The 25,472-nt window shown below is 39.0% G+C and overlaps 1 protein-coding gene across 2 annotated transcripts in view; it reads right to left on the bottom strand.

Moving 5' to 3' along the window:
• PIWIL2 (piwi like RNA-mediated gene silencing 2) overlaps positions 1-25,472 on the bottom strand; it is a 76,006-nt gene that overhangs the window by 43,432 nt on the left and 7,102 nt on the right. For both annotated transcript variants that reach the window (XM_055299856.1, XM_055299857.1), the window contains exons 7-16: positions 23,800-23,917; positions 23,211-23,335; positions 22,309-22,389; positions 21,898-22,011; positions 10,158-10,346; positions 9,442-9,523; positions 8,266-8,355; positions 5,936-6,076; positions 2,368-2,481; positions 961-1,149 (exon numbers count right to left, since the gene is read on the bottom strand). In XM_055299856.1, the coding sequence (XP_055155831.1) occupies positions 961-1,149; positions 2,368-2,481; positions 5,936-6,076; positions 8,266-8,355; positions 9,442-9,523; positions 10,158-10,346; positions 21,898-22,011; positions 22,309-22,389; positions 23,211-23,335; positions 23,800-23,917 (1,243 nt within the window). The remainder of the gene's footprint in view (positions 1-960; positions 1,150-2,367; positions 2,482-5,935; positions 6,077-8,265; positions 8,356-9,441; positions 9,524-10,157; positions 10,347-21,897; positions 22,012-22,308; positions 22,390-23,210; positions 23,336-23,799; positions 23,918-25,472) is intronic.

Below are 25,472 nucleotides of genomic sequence, written 5' to 3'. Positions count from 1 at the left end.
CTGAGTCTATGACCCCTAACAAATAATAAAGCAGCATGCCCTAAAGACAACAGAGACAAGACCAATATGAATTAAGTTTGGTAAATGTGATGAATGAGCCTCATATCCATGCTGCAGGAAAACTGATGGCAGTATATTCTCCTAAAAGAACATGGCAAGTGGGGAGATGGGGGCACTGATGTACTACACTGCGTTGTTCTTTTGAAAGCACAGCAAAATTATCAATGATCAGGCCCAGGGAGAGGCCATGGCAGACTACAAGCCCGGGAAACCAGGAGGAAATTACAAAGAGAGACAGAACACGACGGTGGCGCTATGGGTGATAACCCATAACCCTTCTTAGATCCTAAGAAGATCTCACTCTAGTACTCATCCCACAAGAATGGATCCTTCAAGTCAAAGGACTAATTACTTCCAAAAACTTTTCCTCTGCTTTTGTTCCTTCCTGAAGCTTCTTTCTCTGTTTTGCGCACCGGTAAGAACTACAGGCCTGAACTACTGAGTTATGAGTCCCATGACCTGCTTAGCTCCAGGGGTCCTGATCAGCTGTCAGGACTGGGCTGATGGGCCAGGTGCCAAGTTCATCACCAGCACAATTCAAATCTTAAGCCAGACCAGACTGTGACAGCTCTGTACTGAATCGTGCAAAATGGCACCAGGCCCAGAAAGTTGCTTTCTGAGCACAACATGTTCTATATAGATAACGAACTAAAGTTAAGTCAGCTACTCTCTGTCAATTACATGAAAAAACACCAGAGTGAGTGAGGCTGCAAGCAAAGAATGAGAGAAGCAGAACAAATCAAGGGGCATAAGGACTACTTATATTTAGTTCAATATTTAATGTGTACGTAAGACGCAGGTTTCTCAGGCATCATAAGCATACTGATAACCAAGATAATTTAAAATCAAGTATTCAAGTATTTTAAAACATTTTAAAATATACTCAAATTAATTTATTACCTCAACTCCTAGCATGGACTGAATGGTTCTGACGTAGGTCTCTATTCGATCATCCTTTAGTTCAACCCAGGCTGGTGGGCTCATGCGCATACCAATGGGGCCAGCTATCTTCTCTAACATGTTAACCAGTTCTCTGGCCTGATCCATTGCTCTCTTTGGGTAAAACAGTGCCCAGAAATGCATGGGGACCTAGGAATAACCACAAGCTATTTTTAGCACTTCCCACAGCTTAGACACTCCAAAACCAAACCCAGGAGGTATTATTGTAGAGAATAAATTGCTTTTAGCTTTGAGTCCTGATTTAATTCCTGTAGCTAACACAGATGTATGTGATAAGTAAACTGGGGAATACTCTCACAGTGGAATACTAATACTATGCAGCAATGAGAATGAAAGACCTACAACCATACTTAAAAATATGGATGAAACCCACCAATGCAAGGCTGAAGAAATGAAGCTAGACATAATAGAATATATGCCATATGGTTTCATGTATAAATCAAGTACAAAAAACAAAAGAATCTATCCTGTTAAAATGAGGAGAGCGATTAGTTACTCTTGCAGTTTTTAAAGGTGAGAGGTAGATAGTAAGGAGGAGCAGGAGGGATGGCTTATGGGGCATTGGTAAAGTTATCTTTTTTATTTTTTATTTTTATTTTTTTTAAAGTTGTCTTTTTTTTTTTTAAGATTTTTTATTTATTCATAGAGACACACACACACACAGAGAGAGAGAGAGGCAGAGACACAGGCGGAGGGAGAAGCAGGTTCCACGCAGAGAGCCTGACGTGGGACTTGATCCAGGGTCTCCAGGATCATGCCCTGGGCTGCAGGAGGCGCTAAACCGCTGAGCCACCGGGGCTGCCCAAAGTTATCTTTTTTAATCCTTGATTCCACAGGCTTATAAACCTTTGAAAATTCTTTTAAGTATACTTTTTCTTTAAACATATTTCAATAAAAAGTTTGAGAAACAGATGTGTGTACTTTATGCATGGCCAAAAAGACCAGGTTAGCCAAAAACATTTAAAAATAATTGTATATCATTCTGTTCTTTAGTTCCCTGGGTGGGGGTACTATTTAAATTATACTTCATGGATAAAAACATCTTCCAGGAACCCCCAGGGAAAAGCGGGGGAAGATAAAGGAAGATAAAAGGGAGAGTGGGTAATAGGTTGGCACTATATGAATTACCATAGCAATCTATTTCTTTTTCCTAAGTCTATGGCCAACCAAAGTTCTTACCTCTAAAAACTCAGTTTGCTCTATTTAAAGGAACCCTGTTTAGTAGATAATTCAGGATGGGAATTCAGTTGGTACTCTCAAAAAGAAGATACTGAGTCATTCCTGCACCCTAATTTCCATACTTATTGGAATACTGGTCCTCTCTTCACCACTTCAAAAGTCACTTACAGTCAAGATGGAAAGGTCTCTGGTTACTTCCTTAATCCAGTTTAGTTCCTGAGATGTGATAAATGAAGTATTTCTTAAGTTAATTCTTTCCATTGGCAGAACACGTCCTTCGATCTAAATAGAAAACAAAGTTACACCTGACATGAGCCATCTACAAACACAATTTAGGAAAGAACAATGATACTGTCCTGTCTTGGGTCTGGTCAACTCCACAGGGTCTGGTAACAGGGTCCTGTTATAACTTCTAAGAATGGCACAAAATGAAGCTCCTAGCCGTGAGTCCAGGCTAATAAAACTCTGGACAAATATAGGTAACATTTTTATAGGCATGGCTCTTTAATTACTGAAGCTTCCAACATGGTCTCCCAAAGAAGGGATTAGAAAGCATTGCTTCTTTAGAAGTAGAGAATGTCTGTAAAACAACTATAATTTCAAGATAAATAGGAAAATAATATTTTAAGGGACCAACTGAAAGTAAAAAATTAAAAGTAAAATTTCTTAAGAAAGCTGAACATAAACTATACCTTAAAAAGAAAAACCAGGGAATCCCTAGGTGGCTTAGAGGTTTAGTGCCTGCCTTCCACCCAGGATGTGATCCTGGAGACCCGGGATCGAGTCCCACGTCGGGCTGCTTCTCCCTCTGCCTGTGTGTCTGTGCCTCTCTCTCTGTGTCTCTCTCATGAATAAATAAAATCTTAAAAAAAAAAAAAGAAAGAAAGAAAAACCAGAAAGAAAAGGCATAAATATAACAAAAGAATAAATTAAAGTTAGGAATAAGTCACTCAAATCTAAATATGCAAAAATAGGAAGATAGTAAAGTCGATGATATAAGAACATGGACTATTTTGCAATCATTAAAACCACTTTTTTTTAAGATTTTATTTATTTATTCATGAGAGACATACAGAGAGAGGTGGGAGATAGGCAAAGGGAGAAGCAGGTTCCATGCAGGAACCTGATGTGGACTTGATCCCGGGACTACGGGATCACGCCCTGAGCCAAAAGCAGGTGCTCAACACTGAGCCACCCAGGTGTCCCTTAAAACCACCTTCTAACTACACATAATATGATGCCGTTTTTACAAAAAATAAATAGTAATGTACCTATCATAAAAACTGAATGAGTCTGTACTTAGTAGTGATTATTTCTGGGGATGTGCAATTATAGGGGATTTTTACTTTCTATGATCTCTACCATTTGCTTATTAAAAAATAACACTGTGGCACTGGCTGGCTCAATCGGTTAAGCATCCAACGCTTGATTTTGGCTCAGGTCATGATCTTAGGGTTGTGAGATCAAGCCCCACATCAGGTTCAGTGCTCAGCGGGCAGTCTACTTGAGATTTTCTCCCTCCCTTCTGCCCCTCCCCTCACTTTTGCACAGGCACATGCTAGCTCTCTCTCTCCCCCATTCTCTTAAATAAATAAATCTTCAAAAAAAAAAAACTTATATAACCCAAAAAAATTTAATGAGCTTATAAACATAAATAACAATGCCCACATTAGCAATAGTGTAAGGAATCCAACTCATGATATGAAGTAAAAAAATTTTTGAGCCTTTCTAGAAGGCAACTGACCAATAAGAATAAAAGTACTAAAAATATAAATGTCCCCTGCCCTAAAAATTCCACTTCCATAAATCTGACTATGATAATAAACATTACAAAGACCTAGTTAACAAGGCTGTTCACTGAATAACTATTTCTAATAAAAAAATACTAAATTCAATTTTTAATGTGAAGGAATAGAAAAATGTTAATAAACTATCTGGATGGAAGCCATTAAAATATTTTGAAAGATATTAAATGACATGGAAAACCATTCTAAATATATTGAGGGGGGAGAAGGAAACCATATGAACACATGCTGTGTGAGTATGCATAAGCATGCAAGCATGCACATCTACACACACAAAAATCTACTGAAGAGTATGTACAAAAATGTTAACAGTGGTTGTTCTGAAATAGATGAACTTTCTTTTCTTCTTTGGCTTATGTTTTCTACATTTTCAAGTTAACATTTAGTAACAAAAACACATGTTTAAAGTATAACATTAAATAAATGCAAACCCATATACGATATAATCACAGCCTTGTAAGAAAAAGATTTATTTTTACAGGAAAAATGTGTAGGGGAATGAAATACATTGAAATATTTTTCATATATATCTAAAATAAATCGCTAAGATATATCATCTTTGGATCATTAAATTACTGTATTTTTATTTCTTTGGGTTTTTTTTTTGTTTGTTTTTACTTTTTATTTATTCATGAGAGATAGAGAAAGGCAGAGACATAGGCAGAGGGAGAAGCAGGCTCCTTATCCCTGTAGGGAGCCTGATGTGGGACTCAATCGCAGGACCCCAGGATGACAATCTGGGCTAAAGGCAGACACTCAACCTGTGAACCACCCAGGTGCCCCTCTTTCTTTGCTTTTTTGTAAAGTTTCAACATTTTCCTTAATAACTATCCATTATTTTTATTAAAAAAAAGTTAACAAGGAGTCAATTCAGAGTGCAAGGAACTAAAGATAGAATTATTTTAGTATAACCTCAAAAGAAAGGTGAAAAGTAGTGATAGCTAATGTTTACTGAGCACTTGCTATATGTCACGTATTATGCTAAAAGATGCTACCATTTAAATTCTTATCACTCAACTATTATCCTCATTTTACAGATAAACTAAGAGATGCTAAGCCATTTGCTCAAAGTAACTAAGATGGCAACTGGCTGAGCTGAGATTCAAAGCCAATAAGTGGACACCAGAGGCGAAGGACTCCACCACCATCTCATACTGCCTCTGCCCCATGGGTTACACCACACAAAATACAACCTAGCAGACTCAGACAAAATGCAGGCAGAAAGGGCCACAGGAAAATTAGATGGTGTAAGTCTGGTACTCTATGCCTACAGAAAGAATGACAGTAGTGTACTCAAAGAATCACTAGTTACTGGGAAAGAAAAATATCAAACATACAAAACCTTAGAAATTATTTAGATTGGAAAACTGAACATGAGGTAATAAAAGTTTTAAAAAGATTTATTTATTTATATTTTTTAGGTGGTCAGGAGAGTGCATGTGAGCATCAGGATGGGCAGAAGGAGAGGAGGAATTTCAAGCAGAATTCCATGAGACTGAATGAATGAATGAATGAATGAATAAGTAAGTAAGAATTCCCAATGAGTGCAGAGCTCAACAGTGCAACTTGACTTCACAACCCTGAGATCATGACCTGAGCCAAAATCAAAAGTCAGATGCTTAACCAACTGAGGCACCCAAGCACCCCAATAATGAGGTAAATTTTAAGTCGATATTCCTTCTGCTATCTATTTGATTGAAAATTAACAGCTCATATCCCTGCAAAATACAGAAGAAAAATCTTTAAGAGATACTAATCAATTAGGAGAAGGAAATTTAAATATTATGACTAGGGCCTCCTCACCCCAAAAAAAGTATAAAAATAGAGTAAAACTCCAAAATAAAGACAAGACAGGAAGCTATCACCTACTTTCACTAAGCTCTGAAAATAGCTGGTCACCACGGTTTCCTACTTGGCTACATCCAGTTTACCTTATGTACATCCTTCTGCAGATAGAGTCCCCAGCGTGCCAGTTCATTGCTGGCTGTCTCATTCTTTGAAATTCTCTGCAGCAAGCATTCCAAAGCATTATGGTGCTGTTTGGGGCTCAGGTTAATCTGCTGGGTCAAATCCTAAATAGATTTAAAATGGAGATAATAAAAGTATTAGTATCTCCGATATGAAGTTAAACCCCAATATAACTAAAACATTTCCAAAAGAAAACCTCTTTTCCACTGAAATCTGTAGACATTTTCAAATACCTCCAAAGATTTTAATAAACATGACTCAGGAATGTGAAATATATGCTTAAAAATTTAATCATAAAAGAATTGAAATGTTGTTTTTTTCACCCACATCACAGCTAAATCTTATCTTTTTCTTAAAACTATGTTCTGAATTTAAAATTCCCAAGAAATTCAGGGGCACCTGGGTGGCACAGTCAGTTAAGTGTCTCCCTTTGGCTCAGGTCCTGATCCCACCAGGGTCCTGGGATCCAGCCCCACATGGGGCTCCCCTGCTCAGCAGGGTGTCTGCTTCTCCCTCTCCCTCTGCCCCTCCCCCTCTCTCAAATAAATCAAAACTTTTATTTAAAAAAAAAATTTACTTATTCACGAGAGACAGAGGCAAAGAGAGGAGAAGTAGGCCCCATGCAGGGAGCCTGATGTGGGACTCCATCCTGGGACTCTGGGATCACGCCCTGAGCCGAAAGGCTGTCGCTCAACCACTGAGCCACCCAGGTGTCCCTTTAATTTTTTTTAAGCTTTTTTTTATTTCTTCATGAGAGACACATAGTGAGAGAGGCAGAGACATAAGCAGAGGGAGAAGCAGGTTTCCTGTAGGGAGCCTGATGCGGGACTTGATTCCAGGACCCCAGGGATCACGACCTGAGCCAAAGATAGACACTCAACCACTGAGCCACCCAGGTGCCCCAATAAATAAAAACTTAAAAAAAAAAAAACCTAAGAAAGTCTATGAAACAGGAGAAAAGGGAGCTTGATTACACCAATTTATTATTTGGAAAAAACAGGGGGAAAAAATGTCCTGTACTAGGCACAGAGCCAAACATAACAGAATGGAAAACCACATCCACTCTTCTATTTCATGTCCTACTACTACTGTATCTAATGTCATCATAAGACTCTTTTCTGTCCAGTGCTTGGTCCATAATATATGCTTTTTAATGTTATTGTTAAATGAATACTTAAATGTGTATATGAAGATTCTGAATCACATATGTGAGTTCTTTATTCTTCTGGGACTACAGAACTATACAGTTGTTGTTCCCTGTGAGGCAGTCATTACCGCCAGTCTACGGGGCTGTACAGATAGCCCTGTGATCATAAAGTCATTAGGTGATTGAGTGTTGTAAGGAAGGAGCCTTGACCTACATGTTAAATGGAAAAGGGACGAAGGTAAACATGAAAGAAATCTTTTTTTTTTTTTTTTTTTTTTTTTTTTTTTTTAAATTTTTATTTATTTATGATAGTCACACACAGAGAGAGAGAGGCAGAGACACAGGCAGAGGGAGAAGCAGGCTCCATGCACCGGAAGCCCGACGTGGGATTCGATCCCGGATCTCCAGGATCGCGCCCTGGGCCAAAGGCAGGCGCTAAACCACTGCGCCACCCAGGGATCCCTGAAAGAAATCTCTTATGGCTCTTTATGATGTTCTGAAAATAGTCTGCGGCAGCGGAGACAGGCATGGGTCCAAGGGTAACAGACATGCTCTAGGAGAGTGAGGAAGCACAGAAGCTCAAGTGTGGAAAGCCCCAAGCGCTGCAGACAGAGTGGAGGTGAATGGCTCCGGCTCCAGATTCGTGCTGCTGCCCACGTCTGTGCTTCTCAGCTATTTCCTATGGGGACCAAGCCCAACATCTCCTGGACACTCCACACCCCATGAGATAAACTTCTATCCTTTTACCTCAGTCTCTGACTAATTGATTACTTTTTTGCTACATTATCTCCTCACCCCTTTAAATAGACTGAAGGCTTGTAAGAATGCTAGAAAAACTCAAGGCGCTCAAAGAACCTCACTTGTGATCATATGACCAGTTTACAGTCATCTATCTGACTGATAGGGGTGAAGACAATTACATTTTTCCTTTTCCCTTATAATTCAGTCACTCTACTGTGCCGACAATCTTCCAAAGGGAGGCTCTGATCAGCTTCTTCACAGTGAATGAGAAAGGACACAGGGCATGTTTTAGAGAGAACTGGAGCCTGGAAGAACAGACCTGCCCAGGTGATAACACAAGCCTACCCAGGTCTAGGCTCAAGCTGTTAGCGAAAAGGCCTTCCATTCAACACAGGCATTTCTCACCTTCATGGCTCTGAAGTCCTTCTTCATCTTCTCGGGGATTCCAGTCATGAATGAAAGCTCAGGCAGCAGCAGGATTTCACTTTTTAGCAGCTTTGAAGAGAGAACGGGGAGGAAAAATAAGGCACCAAAGATGGTCTTGTTCTCCTGACCTGACAAGACATGCCATGCCCAGGGCTGGGCCTGCGGGGACATAATTGGTACACTAGGGAACATAAAACCTCAGAAAAGAAGGCAGTGAAATACTGCAAGTATTTTAACCTTTTCCCCTCAGTCACAATATTATAAGCTTGTTATATTAAGTAAAAGGAAAATGTTGAAATGGTCAAAAAAAAGGGGAAAAACTAGGAAAAAAAAATAACTGTCCCTCTTAGACCTCCAGACAAGCTAAGGCCTCCAGATCTTATCTTAGCTGGGTGATTTTCAGCCATACTCATTTAAGACAGAAGAGCTGGGATCCCTGGGTGGCGCAGCGGTTTGGCGCCTGCCTTTGGCCCGGGGCGCGATCTTGGAGACCCGGGGTTGAATCCCACGTCAGGCTCCCTGCATGGGGCCTGCTTCTCCCTCTGCCTGTGTCTGCCTCTCTGTCTCTCTCTGTGTGACTATCATGAATAAATAAATAAAATCTTAAAAAAAAAAAAATAAGACAGAAGAGCTGTTGTCAAGGCACTTTCCCCTGGCTCCTGGCCCGGTTAAATGTCTCTCTTCCCTAACGGATCTAGTGTTTTAATCTTAGCAGAAAATAATTCTCTTTATTCCTTAACCAGACTTGCTCATATGGATACTTAGCTCCTCATTATGGGGATTTCAAAAGCAAATCCTGGGGATCCCTGGGTGGCTCAGCGGTTCAGCGCCTGCCTTTAGCCTAGGGCATGATCCTGGAGACCTGGGATTGAGTCCCAGGTCGGGCTCCCTGCATGGAGCCTGCTTCTCCCTCTGGCTGTGTCTCTGCCCCCCCTCCCTCTCTATCATGAATAAATAAATAAAATCTAAAAAAAACAAAAACAAAACAAAACAAAAAAACAAATCCTACCATGTTAAGTGGCACCTCTGGCTAGAGACAATCCTCCACAGTTTTCCCCAACCACACTGTAACTCGGCTTCATGGCTCCCAGCACCACAGATGAAGAACTTAAGCTACAAGTACAAATCTAATTACCCCTCCCCCCGCCAACTCACCATCCCTTGGTTCTGTCTCTCGCTGGGCCTGTGGATCAGCAGTGGTTGGTCCTCTTCCTTAATTGTGATTCCATAGTTTTTGCTAGACCAGGACAGAGGCAAAAGCAGGAAAGCATTTCAGAAACAGCATCACTAAATGGAGGAGAAATCTTCTAACAGTCCAGAGAAAAATTTGCTTAAAACCACAACAGGTTGGGGGCGCCTGGGTGACTCAGTTAAGCATCCAACTCTTGATTTCAGCTCAGGTCATGATCTCAGGGTTGTGAGATCGAGCACCAAATCAGGCTCCACAAAGTCTGCTTGGGATTCTCTCTCTCTCTGCCCCTCCCCCTGCTCCTCTGCACTCCCTTCACCCTCAAATAAATCAATCTTAAAAAACTGCATCAAGTTGAAAGGCTTGGGCAACTGAAAAGGCAAAATGATAGTCAAGTGATTAGGGATTTGAACTTAATCTCTCCAACCAGACTTCTACTTAAATCAACAAAAGAAATATAATTCAAACCTTGGTATTAATTTATAAAGTAATTTCCAAAATTACTAAATGAAACTTAAAGTCAAATCCCACAAACAAGTTCATTTAATCTTGGGAGCATTACCAATCTATTACCATAAAAGTGTCCCACTGTAGGCTACAATGGAACTCAACATTCTGCTAGAGAATGGCAGACTACATCCCACACCCCCCCGAAGGCCCAAGCCCAGTCTCTACTTTCCACCTGTAGTATTCCAAAAATGTGATCTCCTTTCCATCAGACATTGTGAAGCTATCTTTTGGTGTCTTATTCCAGTCCACATCATCAATACGATAGGTACGATTGTTGTATCTGGTTATAACAATATTGCCAACCAAAAGCTTAGTGCACTCATCCTGGAAGTTTTCTTTGTTCTGCTGATAAATGGCATGCCTTTGGAAAGAAACAAGAGACTTTTGAATCATATTTGTATTCACAGAGCACAATGAAAAGGATGGAGGATGCAAACAAGTACTTCAGGGGTATGATCACAGCCATATAGCAACAAAAGGCTCCAGTTGTCTCTTTTGAGAGATAGGACTCATCTCTTTTTGACATTACCAAAATATCCAAAATTAATAAAAAATAGTGAAAAGAGGGGTGTCTGGGTCAGTTAAGTGTCTGCCTTTGGCTCAAGTGAGGATCTCAGGGTCCTGGGAGGAGCCCTGCATCAGGCTTCCTGCTGAGTGGAGAGTCTGCTTCTCCCTCTCCATCTCTCTCCTCACATCCCTGCTCGTGCTCGCTCACATGTGCTAATAAATAAAATCTTTAAAAACAAAATAGTGAAGAGATAAAAGTCAAACTAAAAACAACTACAAATTAATAACATTCACAGTTTGCCTTTGAATAAAGTATTTTAATCATCAAAATAATTATTTTGTATCATCATCATTAGGATAGTCTACAGAAGGACAACAAAACATTTTTTAAACTATATTTGCCCTTTTTAGCTAACGGAAATACCTATTACAAATCCCTATTATTAGACAGTCCTGGTGAAGATGCTAAAGATGCAGATGAACAGATTCACTATAGTTAAATGTACCCTCACCGTAACCTCTAAACAGTGCCATGAATAAGCCGACACAGGAAATTCATAGGAATGAATATGCCTAGGGAGTCAAGGAACATTGACCGAAGCAGCTGATGCTTGAAGGAGCAGTCTGCCAAGCAGAAACACTGGGGAGAGGAATGAGTGACACTCCAGGCAGAGGCAGCAATAGGGAGGAGATGAGCAGCAATCTGGGGATGGGGAGGGCAAGGACGTTGAAGAGGGATAGAAGATGGTGTAAGTACAGGCCAAAATCAGGCAGGGACCAAATCTGAACGTCCTCCTAAGTCAAGGAACAGAGTTTGGACTTTCTTCTGTGGGTCAGGGTCACCCAGGGTATATTCTTCAAAAACACTGGTCCCTTGATAGGTTGTGAGGAGGTGTGAAAAAGGTTCCACAATCAAAAAAGTGGAGTCCACTCTGCATATTATAAAGCCTGTTTAGAAACTCACAAAGTACACATGCACCTCAGGCTCCTAAAGAAACATATTTACCTCCGATGTATTTAACCACAGATTCCTCCCACCCTGTACTTCTAACCTTACTGAACAAACATTTATGGCCCTTCTGGGCAATTATAGTATCCTACAGAACTCGCCCTAAGAAAGATTAAGTAAGTGATGAAAAACCATCAGACACTTTAAGCAGTTCAACCCTGACAACAGACCCTAGAGCCAACGCCTGAGTTCAAATCTTGTGTCTTCCACTTACTAGCCTGTGAAACTCTGAGAGAGCTACTGCTCTTTGTGCCTTGGTTTCCTCATGTGAAAGTGGGGTCAGTGAAAGCACCTAACTCACAGTGTTGAGAGAATGCAATGACTGTATAGACCCGAAACAGTGAGAACTGTACCCCTCGTACAGACAACAGAACTGTATGTTTGCAAATATCATCTCCATCATGATCATCAGTACCTGATACATTCCAGATGCAGTGTGTGTGTGTGTGTGTGTGTGTGTGTGTGAGAGAGAGAGAGAGAGAGAAAGAGAGAGAGAGAGAGAGAAAGAGAGAGAGAGAGCAAGCTTATTCTGCTAGGTTAAATACAGAGGAGAAATGGCTATAAAGATAAATTCACTACAGGGGCACCTGGAGAGCTTAGTCAGGTAAGCCTCTGATTCTTGATTTTAACTTAGGTCATGATTTCAGGGTCATGAAATCAAGCTTGACGCCAGGCTCTGCGCGGAGCATGGAGACTGCTCAAGACTCTGTCTCCCTCTGCAACCCTCCAACTTGTGTGTGCACTCTCTCCCCCCAAAAAAGTAGGTTAACTATATATGTAGTTGTGGAAGTCAAAAGAAACCACTACTATAGAATCCATATCCAAACACTTTTTAACTTGTAATTTATTTTCAGAACTCATAATGTTAGTTTTTAATATTCTCTTACCTAATTCCTTTTCCCTGATCACTGTCTTTTCCATCAGAAAATGTAGGAAGACATGGAGGAAGAAGGCACAATCAAGAAAAAGCTAAAAAGGGATGAGGAACGCAGGAGATAAACAATATAGAGCTGAATCCTGCCATTCCAACATTCAACATTGAAAAGTAGATAGAAATCAATGATTTCTAACTACATCTATTTCACTTTGACTTCTAAATGCTGGGATTAAAATAAAATTAAAAAAAAAAATCACACTGAGGATAGCCCGGGTGGCTCAGCAGTTTAGCGCTGCCTTCAGCCCAGGGCATGATCCTGGAGACCCGGGATCGGGTCCCACATCGGGCTCCCTGCATGCAGCCTGCTTCTCCCTCTGTCTCTGCCTCTCTCTGTGTCTCTCATGAATAAATAAATAAAATCTTAAAAAAAAAAAAATCATATGATAGATACCCCCCCCTTTTTTTTTCCAGTCTGGCTTGTTTTCGGTGTGATTTTTTTTCTAAAGATTTTATTTATTGGGATCCCTGGGTGGCGCAGTGGTTTGGCACCTGCCTTTGGCCCAGGGCGCGATCCTGGAGACCCAGGATCGAATCCCACATCGGGCTCCCGGTGCATGGAGCCTGCTTCTCCCTCTGCCTATGTCTCTGCCTCTCTCTCTCTCTCTCTCTGTGTAACTATCATAAATTAAAAAAAAAAAAGACCTAGCCAGTGTTAATAAAAAAAAAAAATGCTTTAAAAAAAAAAAAGATTTTATTTATTCATGAGACACACACAAAGAGAGGGAGGCAGACACACAGGCAGAGGGAGAAACAGGCTCCATGCAGGGTGCCCGACCTGGGACTCGATCCCGGGACTCCAGGATCATGCCCTAGGCCAAAAGGTAGGTCCTAAACCGCTGAGCCACCCAGGGATCCCCTATCATATGATTCTAAATATAGAAAATTCTAAACGATGCACGCTAATCTCTAGTGACAGAAAGCAGACCAGTGTGTGCTGCCTATGGTGGACAAAGGAGAACAAAGGTAGAAAGAGATCTGAAAGAGACATAAGTAAATTTTGAGTGGGCAATGGATATGCTCATTATCTTCACTGTGATGTTGGTATATAAATAAGTTAAAACTCATCAAATTGCGGGTGCCTGGGTGGCTCAGTGGGTTAAGCGTCTGCCTTTAGCTCAGGTCGTGATCCTAGGGTTCTAAGATCAAAGCCCCACATCAGGCTCCCTGCTCAGTGGGGAGCCTGCTTCTCCTGCTCCCTGCCCCCTGCTCTTACACTCTTTCAGATAAATAAAATCCAAACAAAAACCTCATCAAATTGTATACTTTAAAAATATGAGATTTGGGATCCCTGGGTGGCGCAGCGGTTTGGCGCCTGCCTTTGGCCCAGGGCATGATCCTGGAGACCCGGGATCAAATCCCACGTCGGGCTCCCGGTGCATGGAGCCTGCTTCTCCCTCTGCCTGTGTCTCTGCCTCTCTCTCTCTCTGTGTGTGACTATAATAAATAAATAAATTAAAAAAAATATGAGATTTATCATGTCAATTGTGCCTTACTAAATCTGAAAAAAGAAATTAATGTAATAGAAGACCCTGATGAGAGTAAAATACAAATTAGGACTGAGTGCCAATAACGGTGCCAATAATTACCAGTGACATTTCAAGTTAGTGGGGAAAAAAATGGATAAGAACCAGGGCACCCTCGGCAGCCCAGGTGGCTCAGCGGTTTTAGCGCTGCCCTCAGCCCAGGGCCTGATCCTGGAGTCCCGGGATCGAGTCACAGGTCGGGCTCTCTGCATGAAGCCTGCTTCTCCCTCTGCCTGTGTCTCTGCCTCTCTCTGTCTCTCTTACGAATAAATAAAATCTTAAAAAAAAAAAAAAGAAAAGAAAGGAACCAGGGCACCCAGATATTGCAGTCAGTTAAGTGACCCAACTCTTTGTTTCAGCTCAGGTTGTGATCTCAGAGTCATGGGATCAAGTCCTGGGTCAGGCTCTATGCTCAGCCTAGTCTCCTTAAGATTCTCCCTCTCTCTCTCTGTCCCTCCCCCCTCCCCCTCTCAATACATCTTTGAAGAAATACATGTTTAAAAACACAGATAAAAAAAAACAGATAAAAATTTTGGTAACCATTTAAAAATAATCAATAACACGTTATATATATATATCATTTAATAAGAGATTTTATTAGTATGTTTTAATATCATAGGGTCAATCCCCCTTTGTATAGTTTTTTTTTCTTTTTTAGACTTTTCCTCAATATTCTTGTTTTTTTTTCTTTTTTTTTCTTTAAATATTTTATTTATTTATTCATGAGAGACACAGAGAGAGAGGCAGAGACATAGGCAGAGGGAAAAGCAGGCCCATGCAGGAAGCCTGATGTGGGACTCAATCCCAGGACTCCAGGATCATGCCCTGAGCCAAAGGCAGACACTCAATCACTGAGCCACCCAGGAGTCCCGATTGGTTATTTTTTTCATATCAACTTTAGAATTAGTCTAGTCTCAGGGAAGCAACCTATATGTAGATGGATGGATGGATACAGATTAAGTTATTTGGAGCATTTATATTAAGTTTAAATAAACATTGAGAGAATTGTTAAAAAAATATATTAACATGTAAGAAATTAAACAATAAAATCAGATGAAAGCACATTCGTGTCTTCCTTGCAATTAAAAAATCACAAACTTTGGAGAAGATTGTATTGTAGCCATGGTAACAAGTAGCCATAAAATCCAAGGGTTTGGGGGTTATTTTTCTTTAATATTTTATTTGACACAGAGAGAGAAAATGAGTGTGGAGAGGCTCAAGGGGAGAGAGAGAAGCAGACCCCCACTGAACAGGGAGCCCCACTTGGGGCTCGATCCCAGGACCCCAGGATCACAACTGGGGTTGAAAGCAGATGCTTCACTGACTGAGCCACTCAGGCACCCTCCAAAAAATCCAGTTTTAAACTTGCTTAATACAATTCTGTTCAACTCACCTCCACAAACCTATTTTTGCTAGCTATCCAACCAGAGTTGTCCCCTTGTTTCCATAAATTGACCAGTCGCGAACAACTTAATCCAATAAGCATCCCGATGATGAGTACTACTCAATCAACAACAGACGACCTGAGCAACCATGCTTCTACTGCTTGCCCCTCTGGAAAACTGTTGTCCTGAACTCCATACCTCTCCAGTACTCTCTCTGAGATCAGTAGTCTCAACTCACTGTAGTAAACAGTAAATCATAAATCAGCCTTCTCTTTATTTCACATGGAACAGAAGTCTCCTCGTCCTTTGACAATTCTGAAGGTCTCATCATAGTAACTGTGGAAGCTCTTCCTTTGCAACACTCTACAGATGCACTCCCTGGACCCCTTGTGCTTAACTCCACTTGTCCTTCAGATATGCTGCCAGTGAGTACAGTCCCAATAACCAGCTGAGCTCAGATTAGTTTCATTAGGTTTTAGCTGCTTCTCTAATGAGTTTTCAGGTTAGACCTTGGTCTTTGTATGAGGTCTTTGGGCTTTTTGTTTTGAAAGAATACCATTTGAAAATTATTTTTGCCATTAACTTGATTACTCTCCATCTGCTTATTTTGCTTTTGCTGTTATATGCATAAAGGCTTCTTTCACGTGTTTCTGTTTTGCCCTGGATTTCCTTGTCCCTATTAAGTGTACAAGAGAGTGTTCTATAGGGAATGCATGGAGGCATAAGCCAGATAAGCCTCCAAACCAAGCCAATCCACTCCTGAGACATTATAGTTGGAGGTCATTTGGTCAGAAACCAATTTGTGAAAAAGAAAGTGGTCAAACATTAGGAAGGCACTTATTGTCTTAGCAATTTGTGAAAGAAGATCATTGTGTTTATTTGTTCAAATTCCAGGGTCAACGATAGTTGGGTCGCTGATCTCATGGCCCTTCCTATCTGTGTTTGGAACCTGAAATATGGTTCACAAACACACATCCTTAGACAACTTCAGTGCTTCTTTCTTGTTTGTCACAGGTTTACCTATGTCAAGGTCTCATACTCTCCCTGGGAGAATTTCTGCTTTCAATATAAAGGTTTACCATAAGTCTTAATTCTGGCACTTTCCTTAGTAAAAGGCAAAAAAGTATTTTGAGTTAAAATTACAATGTCCAAAGTACACAAAGAATATTCTCCAGTATAGATCATATGCTGGATCATAAAACAAACCTCAATGAAAATAAAAGGACAGAAATAATACAAAGTAAATTCTCTGATCACAACAGAATGAAATTAAAAATCAGTAACAGAAAAAAAAATCAGTAACAGAAGAACTCAGGAAACTCACATACACGTAGAAAGTAACATATTCCCTTAAATAATCAAGGAGTCAAATAAATGACAAAGGAAATTAGAAAATACTTGGAGTTGGATATAAATGAAAACACAACATACCAAAACATATGCCATACAGCTATAGCATTACTTAAGAGGGAAATTTATAGCTGTAAAAGCCTATATTAAAAAAGAAAAAATATCCCCAAAAAAACAACCTTTCACCTGAAGACACTGGAGAAAAAAAGAGCAAACTAATCCGTAAGTATGCAGAAGGAAGAAAATAATGAATATAAGAGTGGGAATTGGGATCCCTGGGTGGCGCAGCGGTTTGGCGCCTGCCTTTGGCCCAGGGCGCGATCCTGGAGACCCAGGATCAACTCCCACGTCGGGCTCCCAGTGCATGGAGCCTGCTTCTCCCTCTGCCTGTGTCTCTGCCTCTCTCTCTCTCTCTGTGACTATCATAAATAAATAAATAAAAAATTTAAAAAAAAAGAGTGGGAATTAATGAAAGAGAGAACAGAAAAATATAGTCAACAAAACTATACATTGGCTTTTTGAAAAGGTCAAAAACACTGACAAATCTTTAGCTAGACCACCTATGAAAAAAGGAGACTCAGATTTCTAAAATCTGTGATGAAAAGAGGGAACACTACAACTGGCTTCACATAAATAAAAAGAACTGTAAGGGAACACTTTCAACAGCTGTATGCCAACAAATTAGATAATCCTAAATGGAACGGATAAACTCCTAGAAAGACACAAATGACCAAAACTCACTCAAAAATAAACAGAAAATCTGAATAAATATCTAACAAGTACAGAAATTAAATTAGCAATTTAAAAACTGCACACAAAGAAAAAAAACTCAGATGGTATCTCCGATGAATTTCTACCAAGCATTCAAAGGAAAATGAATTCCAATCCTTAATAAACTCTTTCAAAAAACAGAAGGGGGGATCCCTGGGTGGCGCAGCGATTTGGCACCTGCCTTTGGCCCAGGGCGCGCTCCTGGAAACCCGGGATCGAATCCCATGTCAGGCTCCCGGTGCATGGAGCCTGCTTCTCCCTCTGCCTGTGTCTCTGCCTCTCTCTCTCTCTCTCTCTCTCTCTGTGTGTGTGATTATCATAAATAAATAAAAAAATTTAAAAAATTTTTTTAAAAATTAAAAAAAAAAAAAACAGAAGGGGAAGGGAATACTTCCGAACTCTTTTTATAAGGCCTGTATATCCCAGATATTAACACCAGGCAAAAGTATCACAAGAAAACTACAGATATTGCTTAGGAATATAGATAAAAATCCTCAACAAAATACAAGCAAACCAAAACCAGCAACATATAGAAAAAATTATACACCATGAACAAGTGGGATTTATCCCAGGAATGCAAGGTTTAATACTGAAAAATCCATTTTAAAAGCAGAATGTTTGGGGCTTTTTTTAAATGATGAAAACCCAACTGCCTTTCATGCTAAGAACACTCAATAAACCAGGAATAAAATGTAACTTCCTCAATATGAAAAAGGGCATCTACAACAAAAAATTCACACCTAACATACTTGATGAAAGACAGATGGATATTTTCTCCCTAAGATCAGGAAAAGGAAAAGGAAAAGGATGTCCACTCTTTTTTTTTTTTTTTTTTTTTTTTTGCTAGTTGAATTGTCTTTATTATCAAAGGGAATATATCCAAGGCTACTTACATTAGGGGCGGGGTCAGGGCTTTTTTCTTTTTCCACACCATTTCTATTCAACATTGTATTAGAGGTCCTAGCAGAGTAATTCAGCAAGAAAAATAAATAGAGATCCAGATTGGAAAGGAAGAAATAAAATTACGTATCTTTATTTGCAGATGACATGATCTCCTATATTGAAAATCCCAAAGAATCTATGAATAAAATGTTATAACTAATAAACGAGTTCACAGGGGTTGTGCGATACAAGAATGATATAAAAAAATCAGTTGTTTTTCTATACACTTGTAACAAAAAAAATGAAACTTTTAAAGAAATCCGTTTACAAGGCATCAAAAAGAATAAAATACTTAGGATAAGTGCAAAACTATACTCTGAAATCTATAAAAAGTGAATTAGTGGTAAGTACACATAAAATTACGTACTTAAGAAATAAAAAGATAATTTTATATACAACATAAGCTATTGTGCAAAAAACAAAGTAATACTACATAACTCATCTATAAATAGCTTTTGTGTAGTTAAAATATAACTATAACTTTTATTAAAGTAAAACTTTAATAAAAATAAATTTCAATAAATGGAAAAATATGCCATATTTGTGAATAGGAAGAATCACTGAATGTTCTCCTCAGTCAATGCTAATCAAAATGTCATTTTTTTTCTTATTCTCATTAAATTATTCAAAGGATCACATGCAAGAGTAAATTGGTGAAATTTGCTACAAAAATTCTAAAAACATGGAGCAGCCTGGGTGGCTCAGCGGTTTAGCACCACCTTCGGTCCAGGGCCTGATCCTGGAGTCCCAGGATCAAGTCCCACGTTGGGTTCCCTGCATGGAGCCTGCTTCTCCCTCTGCCTGTGTCTCTGCCTCTCTCTGTGTCTCTCATGAATAAATAAATAAAATCTTTTTAAAAAAATTCTGAAAACAGAATTCCTTGACAAATATTAAAAGCTAATAAATTTACAGTAACTGAAACAGTGTCACATTGATTTTAACCACTAGATCAAAATGAAATATTCAGAAATAAATCCAAGTATTTTAACATACGATAAAGAGAGGGATTTAAATCTAAAAAAACAAAAGTTTTTCACTAAGTTGTGTGATAGTTCCAAGGCAATCAATATGATCCTAATATCACATCAAAATAAAATCCAGAAGGTTTAAAACACTGGAAAAAATAAAACAGAAGTTAGATCTAAGAAGAAAAGCAGAGACTATAAAGAAACAGTGCACTTGAAGACATCTACTCTTATTTAACAAATATTCTTAACACTTACTACATGCTAGGAATCAACTAGAGCTGGATGTACTGTGAGAAAAAGAGACATGGCCCCACCATCAAGGAGAGATAGTCTAGGAAAGACAGAATAAATAATTACAAATTCACCCAAAAAAGTGTGCCATCTTCAACCTCTCTCTTTATCTCATACCCCACATCCAGCCAGGAAACTTATTAATAAGCACTACTTTCAAAATATATCCAGGAGCCAACCACTTCTCTTCACCTCCACTGCTGCCATCTTCATGCCTCCACTGGATTCCTGGTTGGTCTCCCCATTTCTATTCCCACCTTCCCAAGTTTCTCCTCCACACTGCAACGGGAGGGATCCTTTTACAACTCAAGCCACGTCATCTCCCTCCTCAACTCTAAGTCCTACACTTCACTTTAAAAGCTAAAATCTCCTTACAATAGCCTTACAAAGCTCTATACTATCATCTCCTCCATCTTCTCCATACTTCCACTTCCTCTTGCCTTGCTCTGCTCTGCTCTAGCCACCCTGGCTTCCCTAACACTCCTTGAATGAGCCAGGTATATTTCTATCTTTTAAAGGCTTTTACCCAGGCAGTCCCTCTGCCAACAAGTCCCTTCACCCATATATTCACCTGGCTAACTCACTCATCTCCTGAGAGTGTTGGGCTTGAATTAACTTGACCACTCTATTTAAAATTACAGCTCTCCACCTTCCCCTACCCTACCTCTGGTACTCCTGATCTCTCCTAGTCTATGTTCTACTTTTTCTTCCTTCCAAAGTTCTCAACACTTGTAGTATGCTATACGATTCACTTATCATGTTTATTATTTATAGTTTATGTACCCAACTATAGTACAAACTCTTGAGAAGAGGGATCTTTTTTATGTTAACTTATATGTCCCAAGACTCTGGTATACAATAGAAGCTCAATAAATGCATGTTGAAAGAATCAATTTATCAGGTAAGCAAAGATTTATAAGCCTGATAACACCTAGTAGTTGTATGCAGCTGGTAGAAAAATGAACTGAGTATTCTAGAAGATAATTTGTCAATATATAAGTATATTATAGCAAATATTTTTTGAAGTCTTTAAAATGTTCAGCCTTTTTATTAAATAATTCCACTTCTAAGCACATAGCCTTTAAAAAAGAATCAGTGATGGACACAGATTTATCTATAAAATGGGATTTCAAAAAAAAATAAAATAAAATGGGATTTCATGAAGCCATTACAAATTAATCACATCTATATTTACTACAGTAAATAATTTACTACAGTAACACATTCACTTTTTAGATTTATTTATTCCATTGACAGAGAAAAAAAGCATGTGTGTGCAAGTACTTGAAGTGGAGGAGGGGCAGTGGGAGAGGTAGAGGTAGAGAAAGAAATCCTCAGACTCTGCCCTGAGCACAAAACCCAACAAGGGACTCCAGTCCATGACCCTGAGATCACAACCTGAGCCAAATCAAGAGTCAGATGCTTAACCAATTGCGCCACCCAGGAGCCCTGAGGAGGAATTGTATTAACTCTCTAAAAAAGCTTGGTTTAATACACACACACCCTGAGTTTTTGTTTAAATGTGTTACTATAGAGGCATTTGGGTGGCTCTTGGGTTTCTGCTCAGATGGTGATCTCAGGGACATGAGATTGAGCCCTGAATTGGGCTCCTCACGTAGGGTGGAGCCTCCTTGAGGATTTCTCTCTCCCTCTTCCTCTGCCCCTCCTGCTCATAAGTGCACACATGCATGTGCACACACACACATACTCTAAATAAAATAAATAAATCTTTTTTTTTAATAAATCTTTTTTTTTATTTTATTTATTTATTTTTTTAAATCTTTTTTTTTAATAAATCTTTTTTTTTTTTTTTTTTTTTTTTAAAACTACAATTCCTGGGGCGCCTGGGTGGGTCAGTCAGTTAAGCATCTGCCCTTGGCTCAGGTTACGATCCCAGGATCCTGGGATACAGCCCGCATGGCATCAGGCTTCCTGCTTAGTGGGGAGCCTGCTTCTCCCTCTCCCTCTGTTGTTCCCCCTGCATGTGCTGTCAAATAAAGAAATAAAATCTCTGTCGAATAAAAAAACAAACAAACCCCAATTCCTTCTCAAAGTACAGTAGGTCTCTATTCATATGCTATCCCAGCAAGACTTATATACATTCAGTATTCTTAATCTGTTCTACAATTTAAAACCTAAACAGAACAATGGTCAATCTGTATTCAGCTATTACTGAACTTTTCAGAAAATTGCTAGCTTGTTAAAAATAGATCCCCACAATTCACTCACATGACATCTAGAACCGAATCATTCCGAATGACCTTATGGGAGACATCAGCTAGGAGAAAAAGACCTCCATCTGTCCTTCGGATGCTAGCTGCATAGCCTGGCCAGATCTGCAACCTGAAGAGACAGGTGAGCTTTACCTTAGGGTTCTAAAAGGACCACAGATACTTCCATGCCCCTATTTGAAACAATAGAGCAAATACGGCCCCCCTCCATAGTAACAGTGAGAAAGCACCATGAAACAAAATAAATCAACATCATTGTGAACCTACTAAAATAATAACTATGGAACAGGTTTAACTGATAAATTGTATTCACAATCATAAAATACTGTTGAGATTTCTGTACTATATATGATAATCACAATGAAAAATTTCTTTCCAGAACATTTGAAAGGAAGAGACCACCACTGACCTGTGTTGCTGCAGTACCATAGCACTTGTAGGGTCATAAAAGTTTCTCCCCACAAGCTTCATATCTAAAAGTTTCATTACCCTGAAATAAAGAGCAAAAATGGGTCTTCTAAAGAAAAATCAAAAAAATTCAAGCTCTATTACTCTTAGCTATATCTTCCTTTTGAAGCCTAACGTCCCAAAATCTTTGGTGTCTTTTGCACAACATAGCTTTTATGCTGAGAACACCATTGCAAATAAATAAATAATCAAAGCATTTATCTTGAGGTATATACAACTGACAACAACTGGTCTTATTTACAAAGGTAACAAAACTTATTTCCCAGGTTCAATTTACGTTATTTTTCACCATTAACTAAAAGGAATGCAAAAAAGTCAATTCCTGTTTGTAAAGATCAGTCTGGCATAGGAAGTTATATGTTTATTCCTGGCAGTTCAGCTTACTAGGCAGAAATTAGGTTCTGTGTATCATTTAAAAAGAGGTGATATAGGAGTAAATTTTATGAAAATTTGAGTCTTATAAAAAGTAAAAAAAATATGAGCTATCTGAATCCAAAAAAATCAAGGGACCTGGAAAAAAAATTCTTCCAGCAAAATTTTTGCAGGCTGCCACTTTGAGTAGCTCCATCAGTAACACCATTAAATTATGCAATATAACCTCTGCTTTTAAAGTTCCTGAATGATTCAAAGGAACCCATCCAGCCACCCTTCATTATACCTAAATCTGGAGAATCACCTGACATAATTTTTTAGTAAGTTAGCCTCAATAGCCTCCATTTATTTATTTATTAAATGTTTCCAAACTCATCTTTATATATGTGTTGTATAATACCATCCAAGCTTCTTGAAGAACATGGTTACATATTTAAGACTGAGATTAAAGAAAATAAGCTGTTTCCTCACCGACGGAAAACAACATTGTAGAAAGGAATGCACAAGTCAGAACAGGGTTCCAGGGTCTTTGTCAATTGAATCTTAATGTTGATATCTGCACCATCAGTTTTCCTTTGACTTTTTAGCTCAAGAACCTAACAAATAAATATATTCAAGTAAAAAAAAAAAAAGACAAAACTGTCAAGCCCTCATCTAATCCAACTGTGTTCTAGAAAACACTAAAATATCTTAAATATATTTTCTACTTTCCCCTGACTTTGCTGCCCACACTAGGCAAAATCATAGCATGACAACTAGGATTTAAGAAAGGATTTGGTAAGAGGACTGACTAGCAACAGATCTCTTTGCATGCTGAAACCTAAAACCATTCTCTGTCACTGAGGTCAAAGGCTTCCAACCACTCTTCCTGAGAAGCAACTTCTTGAAGAATTCAAATGAAAAAGTTTCTTAATTTGACATTTGTTATTGAGAAGCCTGTCTTTCCTCTGAGAATAGGAAAGTACAACTCAAACATCAGGAGATCTATGATTTCCTACCACTCAAAATACCAAAGCACTCTTAGGTTTCATTCCAAAATATATTTCCTATTTGGTCTCACTTGTTGAAGTTTAATAGGCAGATAGAGAATGGATCCATCAAAAGCAGTAACGTTTCCGGTGACAGCTTGATGGTCCTTCAACATGCCAAACCTCATGCTTTTGCACTCCACATTGGGGCTAGAAAACAATAAAGAGGATTTTACTTCAATTTGTTCAAATGGCAGTCTTTACCATCCCTGTGTAATAGGTTTGTTAGACTCACTTGTAACTACTGCTCCATCTAGTGGTCATATTAAAAATTCAAATATACCTGACTATAAGAGGAATTTCAACCCAAGAATACCTACCTGCCCACAGAAAAAAAACTCGTAATTTCACCACCCAAAGACAACTGCTTTAACATGTCCAGATTTTAGACAAGAGGGTCAGAACATCTTTTCAGTAAAGGATAGCAATTTTTTTAGGCTTTACAGATCATATAGTCTCTGCTACAACTACTCAACTTGGCCAACACACACTAAAGCAGCATGGACAATATGTAAACCAAGGAGCCTGGTTATGTTCCAGAAAAACTTTATTATAAAACAGGCAGTGGGCCAGATCTGCCCTCCAGGACAGCCGTAGTTTGTCAATCATTGCTCTAGAGTCTGCAAAAATACACACATTAAAAATAATTTTTTTAAAAAAGGATTTTACTCCATCCTTTTTTCACTTGTGACAATGCAATTTCTACTTTTTATTGATTCACTGTCTCAAATATTACACCTTTGAAAAGCTCCAGTAGCTACTTAGTACAATGACCGTCCCATTTCATATCAATAATATACAATGTTGGTGTACAACTGGAAAGCTTAAACAAATCTAAGGTTAATATAGGGTATGTTCAAGCACATGACGAAAGATGAAAAAATCAAGTGGTAATCCAATATAGCTGTCCCCAAAACTAAACATTCATATATTAATATCACATTTCAAAATGCTTCTACAAGGGCACCTGGGTGGCTGAGTGGTTGAGCATCTATTTGCCTTTTGCTCAGGTCATGATCCTGGGGTTCTGGGATTGAGTCTTGCTTTGGGCTCCTCACGGGGAGCCTGCTTCTCCCTCTGCCTATGTTTCTGCCTCTTTCTCTGTGTCTCTCATGAATAAAAATTCAAAAACAAAAAAACAAAATGCTTCTCCAAAAAATTAATCTACATGAATGACACTATGCCCTAAACATAGTATTTAAAATTGTTTTTCTGGACTTTCTTCACTTAATAAAGGAAGCCACAAGATGACCAGTTCACAGTAATACATCTCAGTACCCTCTCAATGGCCTGGCAAGCTCTTTATACTGTGGCTTCAAAGGTCCGTATCTACCATCTTGAAATTTATAGAATCCATGTCTTCTCCACTGTCCAGTCAATGCAGAGATTTCTGAGGACTCACATTCCTTTCTGCTTCATTAACATTTGTCAATTCATTTCCAGAGAAAGAGTTCTTCCTTCTCATTATGCTCATCCATTTCTCTTCCAGTTCCAGAGCAGGCCCATTCCCACTACCCTCCCTTCTTAGGGTACAATTTCACCCTCTTTTTTAGCTTCTCTTCACCTGCCACATGTGCTCAGTTTTAAAGCAATCCTACTACTCTATTTAATTATCATTTCATTTCTCATCCTCTTACCCACTTTTTATTTTTATTATTTCATAATTTCTAATAAGTCTTTTCTTTAAATTTTATTTATTTATTCA

This window comes from Nyctereutes procyonoides, unplaced genomic scaffold, assembly GCF_905146905.1.
Source record: "Nyctereutes procyonoides isolate TBG_1078 unplaced genomic scaffold, NYPRO_anot_genome, whole genome shotgun sequence".
In the NCBI taxonomy this organism is placed as follows: Eukaryota; Metazoa; Chordata; class Mammalia; order Carnivora; family Canidae; genus Nyctereutes; species Nyctereutes procyonoides.
Note: the sequence above shows the minus strand (reverse complement) of the source record. Positions and strands in the feature narration are given on the sequence as shown.